General features: G+C 35.8%; 1 protein-coding gene across 1 annotated transcript; it reads right to left on the reverse strand.

Annotated features, from left to right (window-relative positions):
• Window positions 1–365: 365 nt before the first annotated feature.
• On the reverse strand, window positions 366–3,789 carry DMAC1 (distal membrane arm assembly component 1). Its single transcript, XM_060609791.3, has 2 exons — window positions 3,455–3,789; window positions 366–2,554 (listed from the first exon to the last, which is right to left on the reverse strand). The coding sequence occupies exons 1-2, from the start codon at window positions 3,726–3,728 to the stop codon at window positions 2,490–2,492; spliced, it is 339 nt and encodes a 112-aa protein (XP_060465774.1). The 5' UTR covers window positions 3,729–3,789; the 3' UTR covers window positions 366–2,489.
• Between the last annotated feature and the right edge of the window lie 23,496 nt (window positions 3,790–27,285).

The raw sequence follows: 27,285 nt of genomic DNA on the forward strand, positions 1-27,285 counted from the left end.
TCAGCCAGGTGAAACTCCGTAGCTTTTTAGATAGATCTGTACTTGAACACTCCAGTGTTGCCAGCAATAGCAATCGGCCTAGAAAGAGAGACCCCTCACCTCTCCTTCCCAAAATATATCAAGATCCTGAAGACCAATCTACATTAGGGTGCTTTCATATGTTGATATACTGTTAGCTGGTCAAAGGATTACAGACTAGTCAATACAATACACAGAACAAGAGATGGTGTAATAATTTCTTGATTATCTTGAGCAACCAAAGTTTAGACTATGTAAAGGTAAATAGATACCTTGGACATTATGAACATTATCAGCGATTACATGTATGTTCACATTTTGGTTTGTGTTTCAAGGAAGACTCTAAGTTAATTTTAAATTGCCTTTATTTATACTTTTTCTCTTCTGCCAAAAGTAATTATGAGCCTTTATAAACTCGTATTTCCATGCAATAAAGAGATTCCAAAACCCATAAATATGGGTTCTTACATTACTGAGTAATAATCCACTTATTCTTGCGTCTGTTTATCCTCACTCTACTTCATCCCCAACAAAAGGGATGATAATAGGGGCACTATATGTACTCCTTGCATTGTAAGACTAAAGTGCTCTTTTCTTTCTGAAGATCAGACTCATCTCTAAAAGAAACTGGATTTCTGACTGCACTGGCAGAAATCAAAGCAAGTTTTTGAAGTTTATTTATTTATTTATTTAGAGAGACAGAGACAGCATGAGCAGGCGAGGGGTGGGGAGAGAATTCCATGTAGGCTCCATGCTGCTAGTGCAGAGCCAGACACAGGGCCTAAACCCACCAACTGTGAGATCTTGACCCGAACCAAAACGGAGAATTGGATGCTTAACCGACTGAGCCACCCAGGCGCCACTCAAAACAACTTTTGGAATACACTTCCAAAGTTAAACAAAAGAAGAAAAGAAAAAAAACTATTCATTTTAAATTTAACTAATCTATTTTTTTTGGGGGGGAGAGGTGTTATTCCTAGTTAACTGCCCATAGACATAGTAGAGCATTATTTTGCTCAAACCTAGTTAAACAGACCCAAGTTGGGAAGAACCAAATATACCTTGGCAATATTCTAGTGAGAGGGCAAGTTCATTTGGAAAAAAAATTCTTATTTGCTTACACATTAGTACAAATTCTGAGAAAGATGTTAAAATTACATTACATATATAAAAATTTTTTTTTAAATGTTTACTAATTTTTGAAGGAGAGAGAGATACAGCGTGAGCAGGGGAGGGGCAGAGAGACAGGGAGACACAGAATCCGAAGCAGGCTCCAGGCTCTGAGCTGTCAGCACAGAGCCCGATGTGGGGCTCGAACTCACAAACTGTGAGATCATGACCTGAGCTGAAGAAGGACGCTTAATCGGCCCAGGTTCCCCTACATTACATATATAAATTTTACTCTGTTTATCCAGGTCAAGCCAAGACCAACAAGTTACATTTATGTAGTTTTGGTTTAACCTAAGAAAATGTTGGGAATACAGACATCCAGCATTAAGCTTAGGCACTTCTACATACATGATAATAAAAGCCTTGAAAGTACTTGCTCAACATTATCTTTCAAAACTAACACACTGTGATTAGCAACTAAACTTGACTATGTTTCTGCTCTGAACAAAAAGCTATGTATAACTTTATAGAGAAGGGAAGCATAGACTTCTCTCAGAAATGAACTATCAAATTTTAAGTCATTATCTCAAAAGCATCTCAATTTCATCACAGGAATAATTCCAGTGGTTGTGGACAAAATCTGATTTTTGTTCTTAATGACAATGTTGTGAATTTCTCTCAAATATTTTGGTACTTGTCTTTTATTGTATGCTCATTTTTGTTTCATCACAAAATCATCCTAGTTCTAAAAGACAAGAACTAGAACTAAACAAGAACAAGTCCTAGCTATATCACTGACTTGCTGAATGACCATGGGCAAATCACTAGAACTATTTTCAAGTTTCACTTACCACCAGTGAAATAAGCACCTTACAGCAGTAGCTTTGAAACTCTCATAAGGTAATTGATTTGACAACACCTTAGAAATCATAAGCAGTACACATGTAAAGTTTTACGTACTTCTGCACATTGTATGATACAAACCCAGTGTTAAGTTGCTAATAAGTGTTGATGCCATTATAGGAGAAGTAAAGAGAACTTTTAAAAATAATAACTTGGTTCGTTTTCCAATTTGGTGTATCATCTCGTCTTCATTTTTATTATATCTTCTTCCTCTAGATAAGACACAGAACTTGTTCTCTTCTCTGAGGGATTTAATGGTCCCTGTGGAGTCTGAGAAGAAGGCCACAAATATTCATCGCCAAAGAATAACAACCTACATTTGTCTTTTCAGTCTTGTCGTATCTGCAGGACTGAAGTCTGCCAATATCCACTTGTCTGTCCAGAACATCTGGAGGTCCCATGCTTGTTGTGGTGTCATGGGGACACGGACAAAGATGCCAACTTCACTGGCGGTACTTTCAATCAGCACGGAAGGCTTTCCCTTTGGGGTCTGCCAGGATGATTACACCCCAACAAGCTATGCCTAAGGAAAAAAAACAACAGTACCTCATATGTATGTTACACTTTAGTTTACTAGGTGCTTTCATATATGCCATCTTATTTAATCCTCACAACACTCCTAGAAGACACATCATCATTACATTTTTTTTTTTATAAAAGAGTGAAATTCAGAAAAGGAAAAGAAAATTTAGAGAGAGAGAGAGAAAAAAAAATCTGTTACCTCCCCAAGCAAGAAAGGGATTTAAGGAGAACCGATTTGGGGAATCTAATTAGAAAGCTAAGAGATCTGAAAACCTAAAATCCTACCCATTCAACTGGTTTAAAGAGCAAAAAAAAAAAAAAAAAAAAGGAAAAAAAAAATCACTGCATTTTACTCTAAGACATCTTAACATCACTTATAATAATCAGTCATTATTGCTACAGCTAAGGACTGTGGGCCAGCCATCCACCCATAGTACACCGAGAATGTGGGTTTGCACTGAACCTAAGACGTGACTTCAAAGCCCTAGTTTTTCTCTCACGAAGGCTTTCTCCAGAATCTGGAGAACAAAGCATGGATCTGGTGACAGATAAACTTGGATCAAAAACCACCTGTGTCATATCCTAATTATCTGACCTTTAACATCTTACTCTCTATGGCTTAGTTTGTTCAGCGGTAAAAAGGGATTACTATAATCATACCTATCTCTAATAGTTATCGTTAGGATTAACGATTGAAGCTAACAAGAGTTCTCAAGAAATACTGTCATTTAAAAAAAAGAAAAAAAGAAAAGAAAAACCGTCCCAAGAACTTCCTCTCCCCGCCCCGCTCCTAGTTTGGTGTGCCTCGGCCACGTGACCAGCCCCGCAACCCGCCCGCGTGACTGCGGCCCACTTCTCCCTATCCCCCTGCCCAAAGGCCCTGAAATCGCCCGACTCTCACTGATGCCGATGACCATCTGCGTAATAGTCCCTGGACTCGGGGCGTATCCCAGCTTCATGGGCTTCCGCGCCACCCAGTACACGTATCCGCCCGCCCCTATCAGCCCCGACCCGGAGAGCACGCGACAGCTCCAGCAGTTATTAAGTAGAGGCGCTTCCGCTGGAGAGGTCGGCGTTCCAGGTGCAGCGAGGGGCAGGGGCTCGGCGGAGTTGGTGACTTCAGGAGGCGCAGCGACTTTGATGGGCTCCAGAGGTTGGGACAAGAAAGAACCCATATTCAAGAACTCGGTCTCAACTGCGGGAGTCTTCGGACCGAACTGACGTGAAAGATACGGCCGGAAGCAGAGCGCCGGCTCACTGCACCGGAAGCAGGCTGAGGGTCGCTGGGAAATGTAGTTCTGGCCTGCCTCGAACGGAAAAAAGATGGTGGCTGCCCGTGTTTGTGGATTTCTGAGGCAACAAACTTGGCATTGCCAGAGGCCATTCCCCGCTACACCCTCCCCCAATCATTTTAAGAATTATGACTTAGTAAACCCCTAAATGTCTCAACTCTTACTTTCCTTAGAGGAGGAATCTGGATTTCTAATTTTTTTTTTTTTGCCTAGCAAAAAATGTGAGATCTTGAGCATGCCATCTCTCCTGTCTCAAGAAAAGAATTAAGTTTTGTATGTGCTTAACTGTATGCTAGACACTTTGCTAAGCGATCATCTGCATCATGCCATTTAATCTTTCCAATCCAATGACATATCAGCTTCCCAATACATGACAAAACTGGTGAAATGACATAGCCATATTTGAAACCAATGTCTGTGTCAATACAGTCAAATTTCTTAAATGTCACCTGTACATATTATCGATGCAAAATGAATAAATCTTTTTCTTAAATTTTGAAGAGAAAGGAAAAGAGTTTTATTCGAGCTCAAGAGGGAACAGCTGCCTGATATACACAATTTTCACAAAGAAGAGAGTGTTCTGGGAAAGGAACATTTGGTACAAGATTATATATGTTTTTACAGAAAGAGTTACAAATCATCATGATGAAGAACATTCCAGAAAGTCACAGCTTTTTTTTTTTTTTTTTTTTTTTTTATCTTATGTTTTTAAGATATTGGCAAGTTGCATGACTTTAAACTTATGGGAACCAGGGAAATTTCTTTATTCTTATGTTCAGAATACTCATTTTTATTTTATTTTATTTATTATTATTATTATTATTATTATTATTATTATTTTATTTAAAGCAGACCATGTGTGCTTAGGACAGAAATAGAGCCCATTCTTTGAGGTTTTGACAAGTCATTTTGACCTTGATAAATGTTAAAATATAGCTTCCCTAGGACCTCAAGAGCAGGAAACATTCAAAGTTGAAAATTTCCTTTATTAATATTGTGAGGAGATTACACAAATATAATCAAGGTGTTAAAAATGTGTTTGAATTATCTGGATAAATACTTTTCATTTTCTCTTTAGCTTTTTTCCTAAAGTCATGATCTCAATGTTGTCATACTCACCATATTGTTCTATTTTGAGGGCCCTGGAGATAATTCAACTCAGAATCAGGCTAATAGACTTGAAGAGTTAATGTAGGATCTATTCCTGCGGGTTTACAATTTTATCATCCCTTAAGAATGGACTTTTAATTTTGATTGCTTCTTTGCAAGTCAACTGCTATATCATCCACTCCCATCACATTTCACCTTTCATTTCCTTTGGGTAGAGTTGCATATGTTTTTTTTTTGTTTGTTTTTTGTTTTTTGTTTTTTGTTTTTTTTTCCTGGGTTGGTCTCAGAGGATTACTGGTAAGAAAAAGGCATTTAGAGTTCAGAGGTAGTTTCTGTTAGAGGAGGTGGATGAAAACAGGATTAACTTCAGGTTTGACCTTTTTCCTTTAGAATGGCTTAAAAATTAACATGATAAAAAAAGAAATTCATTATTTCACTTTACAAAATGGGATGTGATTTTGGGAAGGTTTTAAAAAAGATAAAGGTTTGGATAAATAGGAGAAAATAAAATCATGAGAACACAGGTTGGCCTGATGCTAATTTCAAAGATCCTCTCCATTTACACACACACACACACACACACACACACACACACACACACACACACATATCTCCATGTGTTGTCCAGTAGAAAGACAAAGAGTTGGGAAATTTGGGTTCTGTAGTGAGCTTTGTCACCATGAGTTAGCCATATGACATAGAGAATATTATTTACTCTCTCTAGCCTGTAGTTACCTCATGTTTGAAATAAGGAGATTTGGAATGGTAATATCTAACACTTGTTCTTAACTTGTAAATGTTATTATTTACTAAACATTTCTCTCTAGATAGCATTGTTCTAAGTGTCATACTAAATGAATTCAATAGCATTTGACTTAGAAATTAATAATTTATAGCTGCTTCTTTTCACTATGCCTGATACAATATTCTATAGTGCGCATGGTTTCCCCTTATTTATGAGGAAAAACTCCACAATTTACCAGCAGTTACTAACAACATTTTAACTACACACTTCTGTGGATAAGAATGATTGAACACACAATAGCATGTATGCATACTTTATTATTTATAAATTATGTATTAATATATTACTTTTTACATTATGAAGATAAGATAAAATAATAGAAATAGGAATTTTATATTTTCCCATATCTCAACACATAGACTCTGCATCTTCATGGACACTATGGTTATATGACTTGTGACTTTATTAATTCATATTTTGTCTAAAAGCTTTCTTTATTGTGCTTATTACAGTTAAAGATGCCAGGAGAGGACATCTTTAATTCTCTAAACAAATATTATTAAAATGCCCCTGACACATTTTCCAAACAGGCAAGATTTTATTTTAACTAGTATTTGTTTTTCCTTTATTGAGACAAAGAGAGTACACAGGGGAGACACAGAGAGAGCACAAGAGCTGTCAGCACAGAGCCTGATGCAGCGCTCAATTTCACAAACCATGAGATCATGACCTGAGCCAAAACCAAAAGTCAGATGCTTAACCAACTGAGCCACCCAAGAGCCCCTGTTTTTTTTTTTTTAAAGCACCTTCCAAGAGATGTGTTTCTTCTCTTATGATTGCCTCAAATAAATGATTTCAGTTTGTTATTACTCATAGAACATATTGAAATTGAGATGTTAAAATGAGATTGAGATATAACTTTCATTGGAAAATTATTAGAAATGTTAAGACACATCTTGAGATAAATGAAATAGTAGGGTCTGAGGATAAAGCTAGAGGCTAATGAAGTCAAGCAAAATTATAATTGGAGGAAGATGTGTGCATTTTGGGGGAAAGAAATAGGAAAAGAAGGCTGAAAGATTATTTTATTTTTTCTATTATATATATATGTGTGCATATATATATACACACACACAATACACATATATATACACATATACATATACATGTATGTACATGTATATACATGTATATACATATATGTATATGTATATGTGTGTGTGTATGTGTGTGTGTGTGTGTGTGTGTGTGTATATATATATATATATATATATATATATATATATATATATACTATTTATCATCACCATAGTGTTTACTTTGGCACATTTGACTCAGAAAGCCTCATGGTCTCTCTTATTTATTTATAAATTTTAAAAATGCAAAAGGCATTTTTAGTGTCCTTCACACTCCTGTCCCCCAACCACTCAGTTTCCCTTCCTTAACATAGCCAGTCTTATGAGCTTCATGTGTATCTTTTCAGAGATGTCAGTATGTATGTGTATATTCTTCCTCCAGTGACTTTGGGGGTCATTCCATATCAGTTAATATGTAAAGAGCTTCTTTATGCATTTGTGGCTCTGTAGTATTCCCCTGTATGCCTGTACTGTACAGAATTTGATAGGTCTCATATTGATGGACATTAATAGACAGGCTGCTTCTACTCTTTTGGTACTACAAATAGTGTCACAGTAAATAACTTGCATATATATCATATCACAAACGTATGAGTATATCTTAGAATATATTTCAAAAGGATAAAGTATTTATAAACTTGATGGATATTACCAAATTGCCCTTCACAGAAGATGTACGAATTTACACTCTTACCAACAAGTATGAGATCTGTTTCTCTATTCTAATTCTCACAAACTGTGAATTATATAACTTTGATCTCTGCCAGTGTGATAGGTAAAAGTGGTTTAATTTTCTTTTTCTTGTTATTAGCTCCTTAATATATGTTTAAGTGCAATCCACACTTCCTTTTCTGAGAATTGTCCATATTTTTGCCCATTATTTTCATCGGACTGCCTTATTCTCATTAACTTCTAAGAACTCCTTATACATTAGACAGATTAACTATGTCGGTAATATAAGTTAGTATTTTTCCCTCCCAATTTGGTATTTGCCTTTTAATTTCACTTGTACTTTTTATCATTAATATTTTTAAAACATTTAATTGAATTTAATAATCTTCCTTTTTATAGCTTCTGAGTTTCGTGTCATAATTAGAAAGGCCTTCTACTTTCTATGCTTTCCCCTGGTATTTTGATCTTTTTAAAAAAAACACTTAAAATGTTAATACAACTGGCATTTCTCCTACAATTAGGTGTTAGAAATGGAGTCAGATTTTTCTTCCTTTTCTTTTCTCCAATTCATTTTTCTCAATACTATTTATTAAGTAATCCATCTTTCTTCATCTGTTAGAATATGCCACCTTTTCTAAAATGGCATATATAGATGTATGTCTATTCCTGGATTTCATGTTCTGATCCATGATTTTTCTATGTATTCATGTGCCAATATAATAGTATATTACTTACTGAAGCTTTCTAATGTATTAATGCTTGGAGACTGGTTCCCCCTTATTATTCTTCTGTTCCAGACCTTTCTTGGATATTTTTACATGTTTATTTTTCCACATGAACTTTTGACTTAGCTTGATTATTCTGGCAAAATGATGCTGACATTTTTATTAGACTTGTGTGAAAATTTTAGGTTAATTTAGGGAGAATTGACATTTTTATGGTGTTGAGTCATCCTATCCAAGGACATGGAACAATTTTCTTCTTTGCTCATATCTTATTTTGTGTTCCTCTGTAACATTTTAAAGTCTTTTTGTATAATGATCTCACACATTTCCTCTCAGACACTTTATCTTTTGTGTTGTTATTGAAAATAAGGAATTTTTCCTTCTGTTGTGTCTTCTAACTGGTTGTTGTCTCAATAGAAGAAGGCTATTGATGTCCACATATTCTAATATTGAATTATCAGTGCCTTGTGGTGAGCTTTTGATATGTGATTGTTTTGTATTTTTGCAGTTTTTGTTGACTTTGGGTGACACTTTTATACTCACTTTGTAAACAAAATTTGCAAGCTTTCCTTCTTTTTCTGTACTTTAGAATAGTTAAAATATCACTGGAATCATCTGCTTTTTAAAGGTTTTGTTAGAATTTCCCTATGAAATTGTCTAGTCCAGGCACTTTATTATTTTGGTGGGAGAGGGAGGGGATGTGAAAAAGGAGGTTATTTGATACCTTTCTTTATTTGTATTTTGGAAATAAATCTAAATTTTCTTCTGGAAATGGTTTTGGCAAATTATACATTTCTGGAATATTATATATTTCATCCCCATTTTCAAGTTTATTTGCATTAAATTGAGAAGAATAGTCGCTTACAATTCCTTTAATTTTTTGTAACCTGTGTGGAACCTAGAAATAATTTTTGCAGATGTGATTAATTAAGGATCTTGAAATGGAGTGATTATACTGGATTATCTGGGAAGCCGTAAATACAATCCTGTGTGTCCTTATAAATACCATCCAGAGAAAAAGGGTACACACAGAATGGAAGGCAGTATGACCAAGAAGTGATGTGGCTACAAGTCAATGAATGTGGGTAGTTGCCAGAAACTGGAAGAGGCATGGAACAAATTCCCCAGCCCCACCCAGCCCCAAAGCTTCCAGAAGTAGCATGACCCTGTGAACATATTGATTTCAGTTCAGTGATACCAATTTCAGACTCTGGCCTCCACCATTGTGAGAAAATAAATATCCGATCTTTTAAGCTACCAAGTTTTCGACAATTTGTTATAGCAGTGGCAGGAAACTATTATGTGTGCTTGATTAAACCTTTGCCCCAGACTCTATACTCTGAAGAACCCGAAGGTAGCAAAGTGTAACCACTTGGCATAGCACTTTCTTTTCTTAAAGGTTTTGTGCCACTCTACAGTTTTCTAACATTGAATATTGCTGTGGAAAATTATGAGGCCAGGCCAATTTATTCTCTGATATAGATGACTAGGTCTTTTTGCCTAAATGCCCAAATGATTTTGATTTTCTTTTCTCCTCCCTTCCCTTTCCTTTCTAAATTGTCAAAGTCCAACAACATCTTCCAGTCAACATCTTTGTTGACTCTTCTAGTTAAGTTTTCCAGGCATAAGCAATAATATACATATTATTACATAATATGTATACACACATACACATTCTCTTATCTTTGTTTCAAGAATGTCTATCTGAATTATATCTTTTAAGGCACAATTATTTTATTGTTTTGTCACCAAATGCAGCCAACTAACATTACTTCCATTCATTCATCCATCATTGAAGACAAAAAGATAATTCATTTAATATTTTTTTTTAAATAATGCACTATACAACAAACAAACAAAAAGTTAAATTTACCAAGGTATCCGACTAATTATGTAAACTGTTAATTAAGAGAAAAACTAATCATTTGTTTCTTATATAATAGAAAGTTAAAGAGTTCTGTTAGTCATAATGTAATCTTTATGATTAAAGTAGCTTAAAGGGAGGTATGCTTAGTTTTATCTAGAAAGGTATATAATTTAAACACCTCATATGAATGAATAAAATTTTCATAACAAAGCCCTAGGTTTTCATTATAACTTGGGTGTTGAATGATCCTTTATGACATTATAGATTAGTACGCAAAATACATTCTTATACATTTATAACTCTAAGAAAAGGAAAAAAGGTGTTCCTTGGTAAAGATCTCCTAGCCATTTGCTTTACACTAGGATATATTGAACTCTAAGACTTCAGTGTTTACCAAATTTGGAATCCTTAGCTTGAGTCAACAAATCAGATACACTGATTATTTCTTGAGTTATGGGTCTGTCTTTTCTTCTGAAATCTTGACAGATTATGCATTCACTTCCAGGGAATTTCCCTGGCATGGTAGTTATCTGTATATTGTTGTTCTGTATGAAGTATATTATTTCCCTTCCTTTTCTCCTCTCATGTGCTCTTCTATTTTACTTAAATATAAGTTCTTTTGGAACTTTCTAAAGAAGAATATTCCTCGCAGGAAGTTTTAGAAATGGAACATTAAAGACAAGAAGATTGGGTATCGGCATGTCCTTGGATGTCCCTATATTTGCTTCAGACTTCAGCTAGATTGATGTATTTTTAAATGTGACGACAAGCCCCATCACTCTGATTTTTCTTTTTCCGAGAAAATCAGCATCTACCTATGGTTCCTTTTCTATTGGTCCTTTTTAAGGACTGACCTTTTTTCATTTTTGGCCTCAAGGAATGCCATATGTCTCTTTATTTTTTATATTTTTCCCCCACATGCATCTGTAGATATACAATTTTGGTTATCTGATCATTTATAACTATTTAATCATCTTTTGAAGGTTTGTTTCTAATGCATGGCTCTACTGGCTTATTCATTGTTGAATTTAAAACACAAGTTTGTATAACCTCCAACCCCCCTAAATTTCTGGAGATGTCTTTGTTGTGAGCCTCCATTTCCAGAAAAGAAAAGGACCTGGGCTTTAAACTTCCACAGCAGAGGATTGGAGATACCTGAAGATGAGGAGTAACATCCCTACCCGTATTCTGCTGGATTTTCATACTTTCACATGCTTCTCTGTTTTCCACCTCTCCAGAATGAGCAGTGGCTGCTTTGTGCTATTGTCCATTTACAATTCCAATGAGAAATGGGCCTGTTTAGACCATGTCAGCTCATGGATGCTGCCTTTTTGTGACAAGAATTAAGCTCCACATATTTTCCTGCAGCTAGCAATGTGTTCTCCTTTGTTGATGAGTATGTTTGTGGGAATCTACATTACTTCCATAGACCGTGGGTTGGGCAGTGGCCAGAGAATCATATTAGCATGTGGAGAACAATAAGGCAATGTAACCCACTGCATGCAACCCCTCACCTGGGCCCTGGAAGTCTGGTGTGGGCTCAGCAGAGTAACCATTACAGTCCTTCTTCCTCCTCTCCTGTTGCCAGTAAGGGTCTGCTCTTTAATATTTTTTTTCTATTTCTTTTTCTTTTTTTCTTCCAGGATTCAAATTATATGCCCTGTTGTATCTTCTTTCATTTTCTTACGAATTATTTTCATTGTTTTCTTATTTATTTTAGCTTTGCTCCTTAATGTGTTTATAGCAAGCAATGCCAGTTATCTCTTATACTCCTCTACTTTTGTTGCTATAAATTGGATGCTTTTGTTTTCTTCTCCCACTGCTTCACTTGAGTTCTGAGAACTCATATATATATATATATATATATATATATATATATATATATATATATATTTGTCTTTACCTGCTGTCTAGTTATCTTGTCTATAAGTTGTTTTATTTGTATTGAGAGATCTTGCTTCATAGAATTGACTAGTTTTTAAATTTTTGAAATTCAGGGAGAAATATTTGGGCATGATTTTTTTTTTTTTTTTTTTAATTTATTTTTGGGACAGAGAGAGACAGAGCATGAACGGGGGAGGGGCAGAGAGAGAGGGAGACACAGAATCGGAAACAGGCTCCAGGCTCCGAGCCATCAGCCCAGAGCCTGACGCGGGGCTCGAACTCACGGACCGTGAGATCGTGACCTGGCTGAAGTCGGACGCTTAACCGACTGCGCCACCCAGGCGCCCCTGGGCATGATTTTTATATACTTCATGACAATATATTGCTGGATGTCATTATGAATTTACCATTTGTTTTTCTTGCTTCTTCCATTTTTTCCCCTTTTTTATTTGGTATATCTTTGAACATCCTGTTTTAGTTCCCTTGTTTATTAAGCATCTTTGGAAGAGTAGGTTTTCCCACCTATATTAGCAGCAGATTACATCAGGACAAAGCCAGAACTGAATTGCAGGCCAGTTGAGATTATCCTCTAGGCTGAGGGAGTCTTATGTGAGTTCATGTAGGCTTATTTTCTCCCCATTGAATGGAATAGACAGGTTTGAGGGTTTTCTTTTTTACTTTCAGAGTCTTTTTTCTCCTACACTGCCACAGAGACAGTGTGCTTCCTGCATATGTGGCTTCTTGGTGGGTTTCTTTATTTAACTTTACCTTCTTTTGTTTGTGGAGCAAAACTAGGTCCACAGAATGTAGGTATTTAAGTTTTGCATCTCAAAGTGTGCCCATCACCTTCAAGAACTGTGCTTTGCTTACTCATTCTGATATCTGCAGCTTCAATGCCCCTGCTCCACTCTCTCTTCTCTGCAACATACCCTAGCATGATCACTGCCATAGTAATTGCACATGTACATATTGCAATGGAGCCTCATCAGCTTTGGTCGCTGGTCATTTTAATGAGCAGAATGCTCCTCTTGGCTTGCTTTGGATATGTAGGATAAAAGAGAAATAAACTTTTGTTGTATTAAGTCCCTGAAGTATGAGGTTGTTACTGTAGTAAAACCTAGCCTATTTTAACTGATGCAGTTTGTTCACCACTGAGGGTGCTACCCTAGAGGGCATTTGGAAATATAAGGAGGCACTTCTGGTTGTCACAATGACAATGTCCAAAGGCCAGGGATACTAAATCCCTGTAATGCTTACAACAGCCCTATGGAATAAAGTATGCTTTGTTGAAATGTCAATAGTTTCTTCATTGAAAAACTCAGTAAATGGGTTCACAAGTACAGCCAAATTGCCTTCCTTAAACGAGTGCCCATTATTAAAACCATATCCAAATTGTTGTGTTTTTTTTTTTTTGGCTTTTTTTCCCCACACTTTATTTTTAAGTAATTCAGATAATTTCTAATATGTATAAATGTATCTCCTGGATATAAATATCCATAAGTGGACTGTTAGAGTTTATTAATTTTATATCATTTTCATAAACTTACTGGTACTCAGTAATATCTGTGGATTTCATTAGACTAAAATATCTTCTTGGGCCCAAGTTTAATAAAGTGGATTGCATATTGTGGGAGCAGATAGTAAAATGTGGGTTCCCCTTTTGTTTTCTGTAGTTTGAACTGACAAGAGGCTTGGAAAATAAACAATTGAAAAAGACATTCCCTAAAGGTAGCCATCAAGTGTAATAAGACTCAAGTCAAATGGCCCAGCTGTCACAGTAAAATACAGCCTATTGACTTCCTTCTCACTAGGGAAAAGCACTGCTTGCCACTTACCACAGATAGCATGGAGAGAAAGTATCACCCCAAGAACTGCAGGAGGGAATGTCCCATGTAGCTGAGAGAAAGGCACAAAATAAATCTGGTTTCATGTGTCCCCAGTAGATAACCATATGTTTTTAGAAAGGGTGAGAGTGGGTTACATAATTATCTTACTTTAAGGATCAGAAAATAAATAGCAGCATAGTTAAAATATAACTGACACAGCCAGCAACATTTTTTTAATCATTAAAAAAAAATCATTACATTCCAGCTAGGTGCAAACTCCTGGTAGACAGAAGTAGAGGGATGGCTTACACAAAGATGAGCAGGATAGGAACTACCGTTTAGTCTTTGTGAATCTTATCTGGAAGCTAAACATATACATAAATAAATCTAATGCATGTAGACTGTGGCAAATGTTATAACAGAGGCAGTGATGAATTTAGTGAGAATGTAGGAAAAAAAACATTGTTTCTAATTGGGTGGAGGTAAATAAGTTAAATTTAGGAGGAAAAAATACTTTAAGTTGAGCCTTAAAAACAACCTAATGGGTGGACTGCTGAATAATATGTAAATATTATTGATTCCATTGTCCTAGGGCAGGGCTAAGAGGTATAATAACTGACATTGGTAAAATGTTTTGCAGTTAAACAGTGCTGTTACATACATTATTCATGTGGCTGTATTAATATTAACAGATGGTTTATGTAATTAAAACCTGAAAAGTAGTGAGTGTTAAAGGCATTAAAAATTGGGGCATACTAAAAATTATGACAACAATTTCCCACTGATTCTGCAACTTATGATTACATGCATACATATATGTAGAATGTGGCAGCTAGGATACCCTCCACATTGCTTCATTCTACTGACATTGACTCCTTGCAGTATCTCATTCAACTGGAACCAAATACTAAACATGTCATTCAAAATAATGTTTAAGTAATTTTTTTTCTTAGAAAATTAACCACTCTTTATAGCCTAGTACTAATGTTTATGTTTGTCAAGTTCAAAAAGTTGTATATAGGTTATTAAGCAGTATATTTGTCTGGATACTGGTATTGATTAGATGAAGAATAAATAGCTTGGCTTTTCTTTAAGAAATGGCACTTCATTGTGTCTTGAATCTTTTTAACTTAGAAACGTCTAATGTATATACACAGCTAAGGAGGAAAAGTTGTTCAAGTACATGTCAGTGAGTCCAGACCTTCAGACCTGTGAGAAAAAAAATGATTTAATTATTTCAATTCTTCCCATAACACTTATTCACTTCAACAGGATGCCTCTCTAACTCCCTTGCTCCTTATTAGCATCATGAGGAATGAACTTTTATTGATCCCTCTTGTAATCTTTTTAGTCCTGGTAGGTATTGCATGGGTGAACATCTGGGAATGCTGTTCTTTGCTTTCCAGTGGATCATCAGAAGTGGAGATGTGCCCCAAGTGTTCTGCAGCCCACTGCATCCTAAGGATTGCTAACACTAATCCACATGGTATCATACTGTCAAGTTAGATGGCTCTGGTGCTGCTGCTGACATAACCCAAGAGAGGTAACTTCTCTTGGTGATAAAATGCACAGTTTTCTTAGAATTTTAATTGATTCCAGAATTTCCTTTCTGGAAGCACACCCTGGTCATTTACTGTGGTTAGTATAAAGAATAAAATAATAGAAAAGAAAGAGAATGAGGTGATAATATGAATTAAAATAGCTGCAGTATTTTCCAGATATATACTAATTTAATACAATAGAATAGTAATGAAAGAGTTATTTATTATTTTTAAATTTTGTTCTTTATTTTAGAGAAAGAGAACATGAGCAGAGAGAGGGGCAGAGGGAAAGAGAGAGAGAGACTCTCGAGCAGGTTCCATGCTCAGCTCAGAGCCCAATGTAAGGCTCGATTCTATGACCCTGGGATCATGACCTGAGCCAAAACCAAGAGTCAGTTGCTCAACCCAGGCACCCCAGTAATGAAAGTATTATTATCTCCATTTTACAGATAAGGAAATTGAAGTCTGGAGGTGTTAGGTAGTTTGCCCAAAGTAATTTGCTAGTAGGTGGAAGAGATGAGATGGGAAGAAAAAACTACCTAATATTGAGTCAGACACTCTGCATATTGAATTCAATTCAGTTAAAAATGAAACTAATTCAGGGACACTTGGGTGACTTAGTTGAGCATCCAACTTCAGCCCAGGTTATGATCTCGTGGTTCACAAGTTTGAGTCCCATATCAAGCTCTGGGCTGACAGCTCAGAGCCCGGAACCTGCTTCTGATTCTGTGTCTCCCTCTCTCTCTGCCACTCCCCAGCTCACGCTCTGTCTGTCTGTCTGTATCTCTCAAAAATAAATAAAAACATTAAAAAAAATGAAACTAATTCAGTTCAATTCAATTCAATTTCATTCCATTCACTCAATTAAGTTCAATCTTGACAATAACTTTATGTGCAGAGACTAACAACAGTCCCCCCCCCCTTTTTTTTCCTAATAATGAGAAACCAAGTATCAGAAGTCACTTAGTTTAAGAGATAAAGACTAGATCTGAATCCAGGTCTTCAGATGCAGAACCGATTCTATACTGTAGTGCACTCCAAATCATGTGGCATCTCGTGACTGAAATTTGAGGTTTCTATGCATACACTGTACTAAGATAATGTCTATAAAGTGCTTAACACTGCTTTGCACATGAAAAAAATACTGTAATTAAGAGCTTCTATTAATATGTGAGTAGCAAGTGTATATTTGCCTATTACCTTTATTATAAAGATTTCTGAAGATTTTGCAACTATTGTTAGGATCCTGGAATGCTGGATTCCATTAAGCCTTTACTTCTATAAAGTCTCTTTTCAGGTTGTGTGCAGAGAGGCTAAAAATCAATGACAAAATTTAAGTTTTTAAAATTGATATGGTTTCAGTGGCAAGTAGGGCTGGGAAGTCATAGCAGTAAAGCAAATTCTTATTGTCTATTGTCCTTGACTACATGCTACCCTTCACCCACCTTACATGGCCTGTGAGATCACAGTATTATTTTTTAAATGGTTTGCAGTTTTGGGGGTGCCTGGGTGACTCGGTTCAGTGATCGACTCTTGATTTCTGCTCAGGTCATAATCTCCCTGTTTATGAGTTCAAGCTCTGCGTCAGGCTCAGCACTGACAGTGAGGAGCCTGCTTGGGATTCTCTGTCTCTCTCTCTTACTATCCACCACTAATGCATGCATGCACATACTCTCTTTTTCTCTCAAACATAAATAAATATTTAAAATAAAATAAAATACTAAAATGCTTTGCAGTTTTCTAAGTGCTTTCAACTGCATTCTTTCATTTGTCCCTCACATCAACGTTGTCAGGTGGTTATTAACTATCCTTGTTGTACAAATAAGGAAACTGAGACCCAAAGTCAGAGGTTAAGATTCACTTAACTAGGAAATGGAGGAACCAAAGTCCAGCACTGATTCCCTGATTCAAAGCTCAATGCTTTTATCTTTATACAAATTGTTCCCTCAGATTTTTATTAAGATTTCTGTCTCCTTATATTAGTTATGAGCCATCAGAATCTGAAAATGCAGATGTAATAAAGTATTACAGTGGGTAGCTTTATGAAATGCATGAGCAAAAAGGGAAATTTAATGGGCCTAATATTGAAATCTAAAAATTTCTTTTAACAAATGTTTATTTAACACATATTTATTTAGTTCCTACTTTGTCCATGACATCATGTTGAATTTCTGAGGTATATATAGCAGCAGGGGCAAAGACTCCTGGGAAACATCTTCAGCTCAATTTAGAATGTTTTAAATCTAATGTGTATATATATATATATATATATATATATATATATATATATTATATATATATGTAATGTATAATTATATAATATAATGTATATGTAATATATATAAGACCTGTGTCATTAAAATCAAATTGGGGGTGCCTGGGTGGTTGAGTTGGTTAAGCATCTGACTCTTGATTTCAGTTCAGGGCATAATCTCATAGTTGTGAGATCAAACGCCACATGGGGCTTGATGCTGAACATGGAGCCTGCTTGGGATCCTCTTTCCCCCTCTCTCTCCGCCCCTCCTTGCCCTCACACATGCATGTGCACTTTCTCTCTTTCAAAATTAATAAACTTAAAAACCTTTTAAAAATAAACTAAAATCAAATTGATGATGGTACCTATGTCTTATTTATGTTTACATTTCACAAAATGCTGTCTCAGTACCTTTCCTGTTGAACAAATAAGTGAATGTATGGTGGATGAATGGATAGATAGATAGATAGATTCAATTTAGCTCATGGACTAAATTGAAAGATAAGATATAAAACTAAATAAAACACAAGATTGATATATGACCATATGGTATTGAGAAGAGGCATGGTTTCTAGCTGAAATGATCAAGGAAGGCTTTCATGGAAGAGGCACTTTTGGAATGAGAGGTAATAAAGATTTTTCCTTTTTTAGAGCAATGTTGATAAACTAGTCTAGTGGATATTAGAAGTAGGAGATTTAAATATTTTTGTAGGTAGACATAGTGGGCATTCAAAACACTTTTGTTGAATGAATAAATGAATTTCCCAACAAAAATTTTAACGTACTAGCTTTTAAAAGTAAAGTTCTATTGATATATTTTATTGTTACTCGAAATCAGCCAGAGGAGAAATGTTGAAACACTGTGATCAAGGATCTTGCCATTGTGATCAAGGATCAGTTTGGCCCCTCTAGAATTCACAGAAGTATCTTAGAGAGTGCTTTACTCCATTGTAGAGATTTACTGAGTCTTTACAATTCAGAGAAGGATTTTGGATGTATAATCAAAGAGCGAACCAAACATCTTTGAGAGGTTGCATCATTTCCTGGGGAGGGAGAACACCAAGCCAAAAGTCTTAAGTTACATCCTCACTTCTCACCCTATTTAGTTTTAACATCTTTTGGCAGCCTGGCCATAAAAACTAGGATATGAGAATTCCTGCTTGATTCTGATCTGGGTTACATTCTAGTCTCCACATTGATCATTTGGTTTTATTTCTTTTCACAGGAAATCACTTGCAGTGCCTCCTAGGTTACTCTTAAGAGCTGAGATTTTTTATACCAACAATAAAAGAAAGCATAATTTACCATAGGATTTTTTTTCCATTTGATCACAATGATTCACAGTGCTTTCCTTTGCTCAAGAGTAAAATAATAATGCTTCTACCTGAAATTTAAGTTTTTAAAAATGTTTTCTAAATTTTACCCAGGTTGTAATAATCAAAAGTATAAATAAATAAGAGCTTAAAGCATTAATATAGAGGTGGAAGTTTAGCTTGTTTTTATTATAACAATAAATAATAAGCACATTCAACCGACTTTCCAAATACTATATTTTTATCTGATTCCTTTTAGAAACATTTTGAAAATTAGTATTAAAGAAAATGTCAACAATGTTAACATTATTAATATAAATTATTTAATATTTTTGGTGATCACATTTGATGCTTTCTCTATATTCTCATTGAGGAGAAGCCTCATTTGAACTAGATGTCTATATATGTCTAATAAAGTTCAAATTGTTTAAAAGTTGACTTACAAAATGATGATGAATACTTTTCCAAAAAATAACTTTTAAAATTAATTATCTACGACTGTAAGGTGAATCCCATCTCTTGAAAGTGTATATTGTACATTTTTTAAAACTTTGCATGTAGAAATCATTGAAAATTTCTGTATGATAAAATGTGAGCCTTTTTAGAAAACTTCTCAGAACATTGCAAAGTTCAGAGATTTGTATTATCCCCCTTCCTTTCTTAGAACTACATGTCATGGTGCTATGTATGTATGATTATGATGATATGGTTACCTTGACTTGGAATTCCTAAAAATAAGAGAGTGAGGAGAATGGCTGAACATATACATATATCACAAAAATATAGGAAAGAAGGGTTTTTTTTTTAATTTAAGGAGAGAAGAAAAAAAAAATGTGCTTTTATGGATAGAAGCCCCAGTTGAGAATGTTTCCAAGAAGATATAAAGTTCTTTCCTCAAGGCAGTGGTTTTCAAACCTTGGTATGTAGGGGATCATTTGGGGAGCCAGTTAAAAATAGGCTTTCTAGGTCCCATTCCCAAAGGATGTTCACATCCAGTACATATCTGCAATAGAAAAAGGGTGCATGAGAAAGGGGAAAGATGGAGGGATTAAAAGTGCTGGAGAAAACTTTAGAGGACAACAGATATGGTCTCTATCTTAATTGTGGTGATGGCTCCTCAGGTGTGTACATAAATCAAAACATCAAATTGTACATTTTAATTAGTACTGTTTAATGTATGTTAGTTATACATCAAAAAGCTTTCAAAAATCAAAGTGAGCTATAGGCAAAGGAAGGAGGGGATTCTTCCATTTTCTGAGGCATTTACTTTTAGAGGATTTGTGTCTGATACTGAAGCTCCTTCTGACCTAACACATTGTAAGGTGTGTGTGTGTGTGTGTGTGTGTGTGTGTGTGTGTTATGAAGAAGTTTGTTAACAGGAAGCAGTAGCACTAGGCCTCAGGCTGCTTTTATTTGTGTAAACTAGCAAGACTCAGAGAGAAGACTATCTTTCCCTGCCCCTTGAGGAGCCAATCTCTGTGGGTTTGCCATTGTGAATACAGTCTTGCTTTTGACTTCTAGGCCCCTCTGGTGACTGTGGAACCACAAAGAAGTTACCCTTTTTTCACATTTCCCAAGTTTTCTGAGTTGTGATGGCAGTGGTGTGCAATAATGGTAGGGAACAAGGTCAGCAATCCTAGGGAACTTTCTGCAAAACAGTCTGAGATTTCTAAGCAAATGACCACATATGAGCTAAGAAAATGACTGATTCATAGGCTATATGAGCATTCTGTAGGTTTCCTAGTACTAACTTGAGCTGAGCAACCTCAGAATAGGAGAAAAATAATGGTGGCTTGGAGCCAGCCTCTTGAATATTAAAAGGGATATGACTAAATTGGAAAGCGGGAAGTACATTTTCTGAGGACAAACATGGAAGAAGAATCCAAGAGCTGACTATTCTTGCCTCTACACAGATGAGTCAATACTGATTGGGAGCTTTGCCTAAAGTCACACACAGTGGAACTGTCTGAAGTAAGAAAAAAAAAAAACAGCTCACTTTTCCAGTTCTCAAGTATATGCTCTTTTAACTGCTCTTTTTTTAAAATTAAGTTTTTATTTTAATTTCAGTGTAGTTAACAGTGTTATATTAGTTTTGCATGTAAAATATAGTGATTCAACAATTTTATACATTATTCAGTGCTAATCATGTTAAGTATACTCTTTAATCCCCTTGACATTTTACCCATTCCCCCACCCAGCTCCCCTCGGGGAGCCATCAGTTTGTTCTCTATAGCTAAGAGTCTGTTTCTTGTTTGTTTCTTTCTTTTTTTCCCTCTTTGTTCATTTTTTTTTCTATCTGACACTTGACATATGAGTGAACTCATATTATTTGTCTTTATCTGATCGACTCATTTTGCTTAACATTATACTCTCTATCTCCATCCACGTTGTTGTAAATGGCAAGATTTCATTCATTTTTATGGCTAACTAATATTCCAATATGTATTTATGCCATTTCTCTATCCATTCATCTGTCGATGGACACTTTAGTTGCTTCCATAATTTGACTATTGTAAACAATGGTGCAATAAACATAGAAATGCATGCATTACATTGAATTAGTATTTTTGTATTTGGGGGTATTTACCCACAAAGAGAGGGTAGAGAGACTACTGGATGGTAGGTTAGTTCTACTTTTAACTCTTTGAAGAAACTCCATATTGTTTTCCACAGTGTCTGTACTAATTTGCATTCTCACCAACAGCAAATGAGACTCCCTTTTTCTCCATACCCTGAACAACAATTGCTATTTCTTGAGTTTTTGATTATAGCCATTCTGACAGGTGTGACATGATATCTCATTGTGGTTTTGGTTTTCATTTCCCTGATGATGAGTGATGTTGAACATCTTTTCATATATCTGTTGGCCATCGTATGTCTTCTTTGGAGAAAAGTCTGTTCATGCCTTCTGCCCATTTTTATATACGTAATTTATTATCAAATTGGTTTCCATACAACACCCAGTGCTCATCCAAACAGGTGCACTCCTCAATGCCAATTACCTACTTTCCCCTTTCCCCACCTCCATCAACGCTCAATTTGTTCTCAGTATTTAACAGTCTCTTATGGTTTGCCTCCTTACCTCTCTGTAACTTTTTTTCCCCTTCTCCTCCCCCCTGGTCTTTTGTTAAGTTTCTCAGGATCCACATATGAGTGAAAACATATGGTATCCGTCTTTCACTGCCTGACTTATTTCACTTAGCATAACACCCTCTAGTTCCATCCATGTTGCTACAAATGGCCAGATATCATTCTTTCTCATTGCCAAGTAGTATTCCATTGTATATATAAACCACATTATCTTTATCCGTTCATCAGATGATGGACATTTAAGCTCTTTCTGTAATTTGACTATTGTTGAAAGTGCTGCTATAAACATTGGGGTAAAAGTGCTCCTATGCATCAGTATTCCTGGATCCCTTGGGTAAATTCCTAGAAGTACTATTGCAGGGATAGATCTATTTTTAATTTTTTGAGGAACCTCCACACTGTTTTCCAGAGTGGCTGCACCAGTTTGCATTCTCATTAACAGTGTGAGAGGGTTCCCAGTTCTCCACATCCTCGCCAGCATCTATAGTTTCCTGATTTGTTATTTTAGCCACTCTGACCAGTGTGAGGTGGTATCTCAGTGTAGTTTTGATTTGTATTCCCCTGATGAGGAGTGACGTTGAGCATCTTTTCATGTGCCTATTGGCCATCTGGATGTCTTCTTTAGAAACGTGTCTATTCATGTCTATTATACAAAAGTGTCTATTCTGTCCATTTCTTCACTGGATTATTTGTTTTTTGGGTGTGGAGTTTAGTGAGTTCTTTATAGATTTTGGATACTAGCCCTTTATCCGATATGTCATTTGCAAATATCTTTTCCCATTCTGTCAGTTGCCTTTTAGTTTTGTTGATTGTTTACAGTGCAGAAGCTTTTTATCTTCATGAGGTCCCAATAGTTTATTTTTGCTTTTAATTCCCTTTCCTTTGGAGATGTGTCAAGTAAGAAATTGCTGCAGCTGAGGTCAGAGAGGTTTTTCCTGCTTTCTCCTCTAGGGTCTTGATGGTTTCATGTCTCACATTCAGGTCCTTTATCCATTTTGAGTTTATTTTTGTGAGTGGTGTGAGAAAGTGGTCTAGTTTCAACCTTCTGCATATTGCAGTCCAGTTCTTCCAGCACCATTTGTTAAAGAGACTGTCTTTTTTCCATTGTATATTCTTTCCTGCTTTGTCAAAGATTAGTTGGCCATACTTTTGTGGGTCCAATTCTGGAGTTTCTATTCTATTCAATTGGTCTATGTGTCTGTGTCTGTTTTGTGCCAATACCATCCTGCCTTGATGATGACAGCTTTGTAGTAGAGGCTAAAGTTTGTGATTGTGATGCCTCCTGCTTTGGATTTCTTCTTCAAAATTACTTTGGCTATTCGGGGTCTTTTGTGGTTCCATACAAATTTTAGGATTGCTTGTTCTAGCTTCAAGAAGAATGATGGTGCAATTTTGATTGGGATTGAATTGAATGTGTACATTGTTTGGGGTAGTATTGACATTTTAACAATATTTATCCTTCTGATCCATGAGCATGGAATGTTTTTCCATTTCTTTGTATCTTCTTCAATTTCCTTCATAAACTTTCTATAGTTTTCAGCATACAGATCTTTTACATATTTGGTTAGTTTATCCCTAGGCATTTTATGATTCTTTGTGCCATTGTAAATGGGATCAATTTCTTTATTGGTCTTTCTGTTGCTTCATTATTAGTGGATAAGAATGCAGCTGATTTCTGTACATTAATTTTGTATCCTGTGACTTTGCTGAATTCCTGTATTAGTTCTAGCAGACTTTTGGTGGAGTCTATCGTATTTTCCATTTATAGTATCATGTCATCTGCAAAAAGTGGAAGCTTGACTTCATCTTTGCCAATTTTGATGCCTTTGATTTCCTTTTGTTGTCTGATTGCTGATGCTAGAACTTCCAACACTATGTTAAACAACAGCGGTGAGAGTGCACATCCCTGTCGTGTTCCTGATCTCAGGGAAAAAGCTCTCAGTTTTTCCCCATTGAGGATGATATTATCTGTGGGATTTTCATAAATGGCTTTTATGATGTTTAAGTATGTTCCTTCTATCCCGACTTTCTCGAGGGTTTTTATTAAGAAAGGATGCTATATTTTGTCAAATGCTTTTTTGCATCGATTGACAGAGTCATATGGTTCTTATCTTTTCTTTGATTAATGTGATGTATCACATTGATTGATTTGTGAATATTGAACCAGCCCTCCAGCCCAGGAATGAATCCCACTTGATCATGGTGAATAATTCTTTTTATATGCTATTGAATTAGATTTGCTAGTATCTTTTTGAGAATTTTTACATCCATATTCATCAGGGATATTGGAATGTAGTTCTCTTTTTTTGCTGGGTCTCTGTCTGGTTTGGGAATCAAAGTAATGCTGGCTTTATAGAATGAGTCTGGAAGCTTTCCTTCTCTTTCTATTTTTTGGAACAGCTTGAGAAGGATAGGTATTATCTCTGTTTTATATGTCTTGTAGAATTCACCAGGGAAGCCATCTGGTCCTGGACTCTTATTTGGTGGGAGATTTTTGATAACTGATTCAATTTCTTCACTGGTTATGGGTCTGTTAAAATTTTGTATTTCTTCCTGTTTGAGTTTTGGAAGTGGGTGGGTGCTTAGGAATTTGTCCATTTCTTCCGGGTTGTCCAGTTTGTTGGCATATAATTTTTGGTAGTATTCCCTGATAATTGCTTGTATTTCTGAGGGATTGGTTGTAATAATTCCATTTTCATTCATGATTTTACCTATTTGGATTCTCTCCGTTTTCTTTTTGAGAAGCCTGGCTAGAGGTTTATCAATTTTGTTATCGGTTTCATTGATCTGCTTTACTGTTTTTTTTTAGATTTTATATTGTTTAATTCTGCTCTGATCTTTATTAATTCTCTTCTTCTGTTGGGTTGGGGTATCTTTTCTATTCTGCTTCTATTTCCTTTAGGTGTGCTGTTAGATTTTATATTTGAGATTTTTCCTCTTTCTTGAGATAGGCCTGGATTGCAATGTATTTTCCTCTCAGGACTGCCTTCGCAGCAACCCAAAGCATTTGGATTGTTGTATTTTCATTTTCATTTGTTTCCCTATATTTTAAAACTTATTCTCTAATTGCCTGGTTGACCCATTCATTCTTTAGTAGGGTGTTCTTTAACCTCCATGCTTTTGGAGGTTTTCCAGACTTTTTCCTGTGGTTGATTTTAAGTTTCATAGCATTGTGATCTGAAAGTGTGCATGGTATAATCTCAAATCTTCTATACCTATTAAGGGCTGTTTTATGACCCAGTATGTGATCTATCTTGGAGAATGTTCTATGCGCACTCAAGAAGAAAGTATATTCTGTTGCTTTGGGATGCAGAGTTCTAAATATATCTGTCACGTCCATCTGATCCAATGTATCATTCAGGGCCCTTGTTTCTTTATTGATTCTCTGTCTAGATGATCTATCCCTTGTTTTAAGTGGAGTATTAGAGTGCCATGCAATTACCACATTCTTATCAATAAGGTAGCTTATGTTTGTGATTAATTGTTTTAATATTTGGGGGCTCCTGCATTCTGTGCATAGACATTTATAATTGTTAGCTCTTCCTGATGGATAGACCCTGTGATTATTATATAATGACCTTCTTCATCTCTTGTTACAGCCTTTAATTTAAAGCCTAGTTTGTCTAAGTATGGCTACTCCAGCTTTTTTTGACTTCCAGTAGCATGATAGATAGTTCTCCATCCCCTCACTTTCTATCTGAAGGTGTCCTCAGGTCTAAAATGAGTCTCTTGTAGACAGCAAATAAATGGGTATTTTTTTTTATCCATTCTCATACCCTATGTCTTTTGGTTGGAGCATTTAGTCCATTTACATTCATTGTTATTATAGGAAGATATGGGTTTAGAGTCATTTTGATGTCTTTAGGTTTCATGCTTGTAGTGATGTCTCTGGTACTTTGTGGTTCTTGCAACATTTCACTCACAGAATCCCCCTTAGGATCTCTTATAGAGCTGGTTTAGTGGTGATGAGTTCTTTCAGTTTTTGTTTGTTTTGGAAAAACTTTATCTCTCCTTCTATTCCGTATGGCAGGTTTGCTGGATAAAGGATTCTTGGCTGCATATTTTTTTCTGTTCATCACATTGAAGATTTCCTGCCATTCCTTTCTGGCCTGCCAAGTTTCAGTAGATAGGTCTGCTACTACCCTTATGTGTCTACCTTTGTATATTAAGACCCATTTATCCCTAGCTGCTTTCAGAATTTTCTCTTTATTCTTGTATTTTGCCAGTTTCACTATGATATGTCATGCAAAAGATCGATTCAAGTTACGTCTGAAGGGAGTTCTCTGTGCCTCTTGGATTTCAATGCCTGTTTCTCTCCCCAGATCAGGGAAGTTCTCAGCTACGATTTGTTCAAGGACACCTTCAGCCCCTTTCTCTCTTCTTCTTCTGGAATTCCTATGATACAGATATTGTTCTGTTTTATTGAATCACTTAGTTCTCTAATTCTCTCCTCGTACTCCTGGATTATTTTATCTCTCTTTTTCTCAGCTTCATCTTTTTCCATAATTTTATCTTCTAATTCACCTGTTCTCTCCTCTGCCTCTTAAATCCTCACTGTGGCTGCCTCCATTTTATTTTGCACCTCATTTATATAATTTTTCAATTCATCATGACTATTTTTATTCCCTTGATCTCTGTAGCAATAGATTCTCTGTTGTCCTCTATGCTTTTTTCAAGCCCAGTGATTAATTTTATGACTATTATACTAAATTCTTGTTCTGTTATATTTCTTAAATCAGTTTTCATCAATTCATTAGCTGTCTCTACTTCCTAGAATTTCTTTTGAGGAAAATTCTTCCGTTTTGTCATTTTGGCTAGTTTTCTGTCCCTTATGCATTTTAAAAGCTTGTTGTATGCTCTACACCTGTGAGCACTGCTATAATAAAGGAGTGTCATACACTGTCCAGGGCCTTGCCTTTTAGGAGGTGTTTTTTGGAGAATGTTACTTGCTCTCTGTTGTTGTGGCTTTGGTTATTCTATTATCCTACTTGTAGTAATATTTTGGACCCTCCACCAGGTTTGCTTTGATTTTTTTCTTTGGAGTAGCCCTGTAAAGGAAAACAGACATACAGGAGACAAAAACACATAAACACACAAATAACACAAACAAACAAAAAAAAACAAAAACAAAAAACTAAAGACTAAAAACAAAAAAGCTCAAAACACCAACTACAAGTAAAGAAGAGGGTGGAGGTGGTGCTGATGCAAGAGCACATACAAAGAGATAATTGACAGGAGCTGGTGTGGGGGTGGAGGATAAACATTGATTAGGCAGAC

Source organism: Panthera onca, chromosome D4 (assembly GCF_046562875.1).
Source record: "Panthera onca isolate mPanOnc1 chromosome D4, mPanOnc1 haplotype 2, whole genome shotgun sequence".
Lineage (NCBI taxonomy): Eukaryota > Metazoa > Chordata > Mammalia > Carnivora > Felidae > Panthera > Panthera onca.

Coding starts and splice junctions, on each gene's coding strand:
- DMAC1 (XM_060609791.3), bottom strand. CDS start 3,728: ATGGGTTCTTTCTTGTCCCAACCTCTGGAGCCCATCAAAGTCGCTGCG. Junction 2,555..3,454: donor GCAGATGGTCATCGGCATCA/GTGAGAGTCGGG, acceptor TTTTTTCCTTAG/GCATAGCTTGTTGGGGTGTA.